This window comes from Colobus angolensis, unplaced genomic scaffold (assembly GCF_000951035.1).
Source record: "Colobus angolensis palliatus isolate OR3802 unplaced genomic scaffold, Cang.pa_1.0 Scaffold30, whole genome shotgun sequence".
Lineage (NCBI taxonomy): Eukaryota > Metazoa > Chordata > Mammalia > Primates > Cercopithecidae > Colobus > Colobus angolensis.
Genome location: NW_012116266.1, coordinates 11,731,453 through 11,739,644, shown reverse-complemented (window position 1 = coordinate 11,739,644; position 8,192 = coordinate 11,731,453). Strand labels below are relative to the sequence as shown.

General features: G+C 40.5%; 1 protein-coding gene across 1 annotated transcript in view; it reads right to left on the bottom strand.

Moving 5' to 3' along the window:
• RFTN2 (raftlin family member 2) overlaps positions 1-7,701 on the bottom strand; it is a 98,038-nt gene extending 90,337 nt beyond the window's left edge. Inside the window, exon 1 of the mRNA XM_011949979.1 lies at positions 7,423-7,701. Coding sequence (XP_011805369.1) covers positions 7,423-7,561 — 139 coding nt within the window. The 5' untranslated portion in view covers positions 7,562-7,701. The remainder of the gene's footprint in view (positions 1-7,422) is intronic.
• Between the last annotated feature and the right edge of the window lie 491 nt (positions 7,702-8,192).

The window sequence follows — 8,192 nt, the reverse complement described above, 5'->3', positions numbered from 1 at the left end:
GGCCAATTCTTGGACTTCCAGGAAGCTTAATTTTGCCAGTAGTGGTAGCAGTGGGTTGGGTGGGTGGGAGGGTCGTTGGCCCCTTGGAGAGTCAGTGTGGCATGGGTGATTGCAGTGACAGTGATGGGACAACCTTTGGGTTGCAAGCAGTGCAACCTGGTGTTGGCAGTGTCTGTGGTGGGCTGAGTAGGCCAGTCTCTAGACCTGCAGGTGGGTGCATGCAGATAGGTGCCAGCTATGGTGGCAGCAGCCAGATGGGTAGGTTTCTGGAAGGAGTGTTCAGGTGCCAGTGGTGGTGAACTTAGCTGAACAATCCCCTGACCTCTGGGCTGTGTGCTCTGGCATGTTGAGGGGAGTGAAGCTAGGCTAGAGGGGCTGTCCTCAGTCCTCCGATAGCACATGCAGGCACCAGTCATGGTAAGCAGGAGTGGGATGTTCCCCAGGCCACCAGTGGAATGCTCAGGTTGGGGGCAGCAGTGGCCATGCTGCTGTCCTGTCACTGGGGTGGGAGGTGCTGCCTTCAGTGGTGGCAGCCTGGACAGGTGGGGAACACATGGGATGCTTGTGCCTTGGCCTCTGCTGTGATAGCCTATGCCTTGGTAGCACTTCAGCTCTGGGCATGGTAGCCTGTGGTCATTGAGGCCTCAGCCCAGAGGCATGTACCTGCACCTGGCAGTAGCCTGCACCTGGATTGTACCTCAGGCCTGGCTGCAGTAGCCCGCATGCAGTCGCTTGTGCCCCAGTCACAGGGCAGTAGTCCGCATATCTCTTGTGGCTCAGCCCTAGCATCACTGAGATCTAGGACAGTACTCAGTCTATTGGGGATGGGGCTCTAAAATGGTGCCTTGCTGTAGCTGCCTAAGTCTCAGGGAGTGTTTGGGACCCAGTATGCCCTTCCTCCCTGGGACAGTCCTGTGGCACAATCTCTTGGCAGCTCCCTGTTAGTTTCAGGGCCTCAAGGGTTGAGGAGCTCCCCCATGGTTAAAACTGCAGGGTTCCACAGTGGGAAGGTGAAGTACTGAGGGTCTCTCCCTTAACCTTTCCCCATACTGGGGAGTCTCTCTCAGCCCTCAGCTGATCCCAACCGAACAAGCTGCCTCACTTCCTTCTCCTTCCTTGTTTTAGGTATTTCTTGTCACTTTCTGTGGAATTCCAGTGTTTTCTCTTGGATGATCTACTCAATGTGTGATTATCTACTCACTGTTTTGGTTCTTCCTAACTGCAATTTTAAAATACAATAAAACTCTATTGAGCTATGTAGTTCATTATTATAGGCAGATATATGAAGGACCAAATTATGACCAAACTCCTGAAGTCTTATGTTTCACTCCTATCTCCTTAATATGCTACATTCCTACCATTCTGTTTTATTTTCAGTTTCCAGACAGACCACAGAGTTTTCTGTCCCTTCTGAGTATTTTTACATTTTGTCTTTCAGCCATATTTGCCTTACCCTTACTCACTTCCTATTCAGTCTTTTCTTTTTTTCAACTTATTTTTTGGGTTGGGGTGAGTGGAAATATAACATACAAAAGAAAAACACACAAAACATGCTTAAGACTACCAACATTAGGGCAGCGGTCCCCAACCTTTTTGGCACCACAGACTGGTTTCATTGAAAGCAGTTTTCCTACGAATGGGGGCGGGGAATGGATGGTTTCAGTATGAAATTGTTCCACTTCAGATCATCAGGCATTAGTTAGATTCTCATAAGAAGTGTGCAACCTAGATCCCTTGCACACGCAGTTCACAATACATGCTCCTATGAGAATCTAATGCCGTTGCTAATCAGGCGGTAATGTTCGCTGGCCTGCTGCTCACCTCTGGCTGTGTGGCCCTGTTCTTGACAGGCCACAGACCAGTACCAGTCTGCAGCCTGGGGGCTGGGGACCCCTGCACTAGGGTAACCACTATCCATTCAAAAATTAGAAAATAAGGCACTTCAGAAGCCTTTACCCTTTCCAATCACAATGCTCCCGTCCTCTCTGCAATACTTGATTTTCATGATAATGACTTTTTTTGCCTTTCTTCTTAGTTTACTCCCAGAATGCAGCCCTAAACACTATACTTCCGTTTGAGCCATATAAAGGGAATCACATAGCATGGACTTGTGTGTCTGTCTTCACTCAATATCACGCTTGTGGAATTCATCTTGTGTCACTGGAGTTCCTCTGTTTTCACTGCAGTGTGGTAAGAGTTGGCCGACTGTGGCCTGTGGTCTGTTTTGTTATATGTTGTCTACGGCTGCTTTCACGCTACAACAGCAGAGTTGAGTAGTTGTGTTGGAGACCTCATATTTACCATCCAACCCTTTACAGAGTATTTGCTGATTTCTGCAGTGTTGTGTGAGTATACCACAATTTATTTTTTCCATTCTTTTGTTTTTTGGAGTTCTGGGTTGTTTACACTTTTGGGTTATTACAAACAACACTTCTGTGAACATTCTTGTAGTACCTCATGGTGCACATGTACACTCATTTCTGTTGGGTATATCTTTAGCTAAGTAGATAATGCCACACTTTTTTTTCCCTAAATGATTCTAACCATTTACCAACACTGGTATTTGAGACCAGTCTGGGCAACATAGCAAGACCGACCTCCATCTCTACAAAAAATTAAAAAATAAGCCAGGCAAGGTGGCACATGTGTAGTCTCAGCTACTCCAGCAGCTGAGGCAGGAGGATTGCTTGAGCTTGGGAAGTCATGTTTACAGTGAGCTGTGACTGAGTCACTGCACTTCAACCTGGATGACAGAGTGAGATCCTGTCTCAAAAAAAAAATCTATTTCAATCCCTTCTTGAAATTTCAGTCAGCTGTGCATCCATAACTGCCTCAACTAAGATCTTCCACTGCCACCTCAAATGCAACATGACTGCAATGAAATTGCTCTTTGACCACAGACAGACTCCCTTTGGGGTGCCCCTCCTTCTGTAAGAGGACTCATTATTTCCATAGTCACTCAGGCTCAAAACTGGGAAGTCATCCTGGATTCCTCATTCTTTCCATCCCTTCATATCCAGCCAGTCACAGGCCAAGTTCCTCCTTCATAACATCTGTTATATCTACCCCTTGTATCCTATCCCTATTACTGACCTTCACCCACAGATCTTCTTCATCATTGGCCTTGACTTCTTGCCTCCATCCCTTCTCACTGCAATTCCACATGAATCTTCTTAAAACACTTTTCTGCCCCTATCAACTACTTGTTCAAACAGACTTTACTGCCATTTATCTTCCATAGAATTAGGTCTTAACTCCCTAGCTAAGCCAGAACCTTCCCATATCCCATTAGTTTAGAATCTTACTTTCTACTTCCTCCCTAGAAAACCTCCTTTAGCTCACTGCTGTGTTCACTAGCCCTTGAAATTACTCCAACCTCTTAATCGTTTTCTGTTTAAGCCACTTTCTTCAAGGGTCAGTTAAAGTCCTAACTCTGGGTCCAACTGATCCTATTCAAAATTGATTTCTCCTTTGTTTGATACTTGTTGTAGCACACTATTTCCTCCATATGTACCTTGTATTATAATTTTTTGTTCATTCACTCATTCGACAAAGAATATTGATCATCACTCATATTCCAAACATCGTGCTGGACACAGGGTGTATAAAGATGTAGATGATATAATTCCTAACCTTGATGAGTTCATGATCTTGTCCAGTTTGACCAAGTTGAATACAAAATATTTGAGGGCTGAAACTGTCTTATTCTTTTTTATATTTCCAATGCTAATCAGCATTTTCTACAGAGTACATGTATAATATATATCTATTCCTGTTAATGGTGATGATGAAAGACAAATATAATTTCTTGTTCTAATAATAACAAGCAAGCTAGAGGCTAGCAAAATTTCACTCATATTTTATGTAATTCTACCAGAAATTCAGATAAGGAAGCTACCATCCAATTTTCTGTTGGGTTTTAGTATTGTAGAACCTCTTTTTACTCACAAAGCTATAAATGCTCTAAAAATTCTTAAGGCTGTTATTATTCAGATTGTTTCCTGGAATTGTACAAGGAGGTAAATTAACCCTTTTGCATCACTTGTAGAGTTATTTTAACTTTTTGTTAAGAAACCCTATAACACACTCATATACATACATCATATGCTTTCATAAACACATATAAATAGATATACTATAAGAAATCTCTAGATGACTTCAAATTCTCACTAATAAGCAGGAATAATGAATTGTTACTTTATCATAATACAGTGAAAGAAATCATTACTACACAATAATCCAGAAAACATATCACAAACAGTTTACCGAAAGCTCATTAGTGCAATTGGTAGACTTGGCATAAAGTTCCAGAAGAATTCAGCCTACTTGGATGAGACTTTAAATTTCTTGAAAGAAGGGGCTATGTGTTTTATTTCTTTCATAGTACCTAAGCATGGCAACACAATCAGGAACTACTCCAAAGACATTTGTCGAGTTGCAGTTGCACAAACTGATAATTTTATGGCCAGAATAAGAAAAATGTGTATGAACCTTTGAAGAGAACATATTAAGTAATCAATACTTGATCATCATGTATCAGAGGGGAAATGTAGGAATTATTTTAATGACCTCAATAGGTTGGTCAAAAAGCATCCTGCAGGAGCTGGGTTTAAGGAGGAATGTGGAGACAGAGGGTATTCTCAGAGGAAGCATCATAACAGTTAACTTTTATCAAGTGCTTACTAAGTGCCAGATACCTTTCCAAGTAGATCATCTTATGCTAGTTCCTTTGATCCTTAAAACAACTCTGTGATGTCAGCACCATGAGAATACCCATTTTATAGATGAGGAAACTGACACAGAGCAATGTTTACAAATTTGCCACAGTTTTCAGCCTAGATTAGGACCCCAAAACTATGACTCCAGAGTTTTGTATGCTTCAAGTCTACACTGTGATTTCTTCTATAGAGATGCAAATAATGATTCAAAGGCCAAAAAGAAAAAGAAAAGTGTGGGGAAGGGAGAGGAAGAGAGACAGAGACAGAGAGATAAGGAGAGAATGGGAGGTGTAAGTTGTTTTGTTTTCTGGGTGGAGCTTTGAAAGTGATATATAATTGAGTGGAAAATAAATAAGTTGTTCAAGAAAGTTACAACCACCATAATGCAGGACAAGGCACTGTGGATTTTCAGAGGGTCTCCTCCTCCTGCCCCCATTGGATCTACTTTCTGTGCCATGGCCTCTATTTGGAAAAAACAGAGGAAAACAACGTAAGAGACAGGCTCATCACGAGCACACACAGCCGTCACCAGGCCGTTTTATTTCCTGAAAGGTTGCTCATTCCATGGTGGCCTTTGACAGGCAGGAGGTGCCACTATTCAAGACTCCTCCCAGCAACCCCAGGACAGAATTACCAGTGCCAAACAGAAGGCTGGCATGTTTTAACCCACCCATGACCCACTCCTATATACACTGGAGTGGCAGCCGGAGGTCAGAGACAACAGAAGAGCAGCAGGGAAACTATGACCTGGAAGGTGGTTTGTGGAGCTGGGCTGATGCTGAGTCCTGGCTTCTGAAGCAAAGGCAATGGGGAGACAGAAACAAAGAAAAACTAAAACAAAAACATGTGGAAAAATTGGAGAGCAATGGGGCACCGGGAGACTAGGCGCCTGTACCAAATAGGAACCAGGTGCAGCTTTAAAGTATGTGCCTGCTTTATGTGTTAACATTTGCACACTCTGCCCATACTTAAACTTTTACAGTGTGGTACTCTGTTATCTCTTCTAAGCACCTAGAGTGGAAGGTAGAAATTACACTCCTTTCACAGAGAGAAGGGCTTCTGAGAATAACAAAACCCAAATGACTTTTGAATAAAGCTGCAGATCTTTCTGATTCAAGGATGACTGCATTTATACAAATTTGTTTGAGATGTTAACATTATTGCAAGGAAATGAATCAGAAAAACTTTTCAAGTTACTTTAAACCCTATGGTCCTACGATGGATTGTGCAGAGAATCCTAAAGTACAGATCAAAATGGTTCTGACCTAAATTCATGAATAGACAGTGTTTCAAGATTAAGGAAAGTATGTGTCTGTCTCCTATGGATTTACAGAAACTAGTCCTAAAAAAAAATTGACAAGGAAAATCAGTGGTGTGAACATAACACCACATTACAAATATTTTCTCAAATGAAGGTTTTTGAAAAAGTGTACAAAAAATTCAAACGGTTGTTTGGATACTTCTCTGATAATCGTCATTATCTTAATCCGTTTTTAACATTCATAATTAAAAAGAAAATTAAGAAATTAAGAATATTAATTTTTTTGCTTTGGTAGCCTTAGCTTTAAACAAAAATAGGCTGTGACCATGTTAAAAGTCTATGTACAGATTTTGTGTATGTCCCTGGAAGGGAGTCTGTTTGCTGGCCAGCTTAATTTTTGACAAAGAAAAATGGGCTGCTCTTGCTTCTTGCACAAAGATGCACTGTTTCTAGAGCAAAGGACAAAAAAAAAAAAAAGGAGAATGTGTGTAAACAATAAATTTGGAAAAAATTAAGATAATATTCAACATTATAATTTAGTATAAACTTTTTGAGAACTGATAAAATGTGTGGCTCATTAGAATTAAAAATATAACTATAATAAGAACTTTAAATACTAATATCTGATAACTTTAACAGCAAGCAAGGTACCCTAAAATTCATTTTTTGTACCTCATAATTAAAGATATAGCTCTTTTTAAAAGCTGCTTTGTCTATGCAGTTGTACAGTACTCTAAAGTTTCCAAAAGAAATGAGGCAAAGTATTTGTGAAATCGAGCCACCTCGATTCCTTCCACAGAGCTGCCATCTGGGCTTGTTTATTTGTGTTTCCAACTTTCTGGAACAGAGAGTTTCTCTGTTGGGGACAGGGCACTGAGTAAAGGAAGTGTCTTACAGAAGGCTATCTTTTTTTTTTTTTAACTACATATTCAAAACTTACAGTTTAGTTTCGTCAAAAATATCAAATGACTACCATAATCACAGAGTTTAAGACAATTGAAAGCCTCAGAATTGTCTTAGCAAACACTCTTCCATGATATGATGCAAGTAATATTTCCTACATAATACCTTCTTGTGATTTTCAAATCTTTTTCACAATACAAACCGTCTCACTGAGGCTATGTAGCTATTTGTCCTGGAAATCAAGCATTTTTCATAAATCCTTCTATAATAAGTATTTGATTTAAAAACGAAAGAAGTATTTCCAGGCAATTTTCCTAATTTTAGAAGGTACATATGAGCCATGTTACCAAAAAAAAAAAAAAGGAAGCAAACAGCAAAACAAAAATCTTACAAAGTATAATTAAGAAGCAAAGCATTATTGTTTGAATATACAATCTCATTATGAAGAACAGTTTAAAAATGTATAAGTCAACACTTAAAAACAACTAGTAGTCTCTTATCTCTGAAACATTTAACAAACAAAATAGAAGCAGAAAGTACCTTGTAGAGTAAAATCCAGCAATACATATTCGTAAGCAAATTCTGTCTTTGTTTCCACTTGCGGTCTCTTCAGGGTAGAAAATATTTTTCCAGGGCTGCTATCATCAGGGTCTTCTAGCTTTCTAAGTCCGCACCCCATGGCAAAATCTGTAAGGAATTAAATTGCAGGAAAGGGGAGGGAGAGCAGCAAATTCTGTTGTTTAAGCTGCAAAAAGAAAGTTATAGACTTAACTGCTTTGATTTTGTTTTCAGCTAAACCATAGATAACCAAAAAGAAAACATCTGAGTTCAAAGAAAGGAGTTGAAGAATTTTTCTATCCATTTTTCTGTAAAGTCACTGAACCCATGATTAAGCTACAGCTCCAGGAGGCTGGGCTTGATCTTAGAGAAACATGCAAGCTGCTACAACTTAGCGGAGAATTTCCATGCCACGTCAATTTACAGCCAGCCCCCTACCAGAGTTCTGTCACTCAGGGCACCAGCGGTGCTTTGTCTATCCTAGTTGGCTGGATGATAAAAAGAGGTGTCCAAAAACGGAAATAAAAAGGCAAAAGGGCAACTTGGATGTAATTATCTACAAGTAGAAGATATATTCAGACATAGTGGCATACAATTCTTTTTCTGTTTTCCCTCTTCTCTCTGTCCTGCTACCCTCCTTCCTCTCTCAACTACTACCAAGAAAGCAAAAGGAGAGAGAGAGGGAGAGAGAGGCAGTAGGGGGGTGGAGAGAGAGAGAGAGAAAGAGAGAGAGAGAGAGAGAAAGAGAAAAT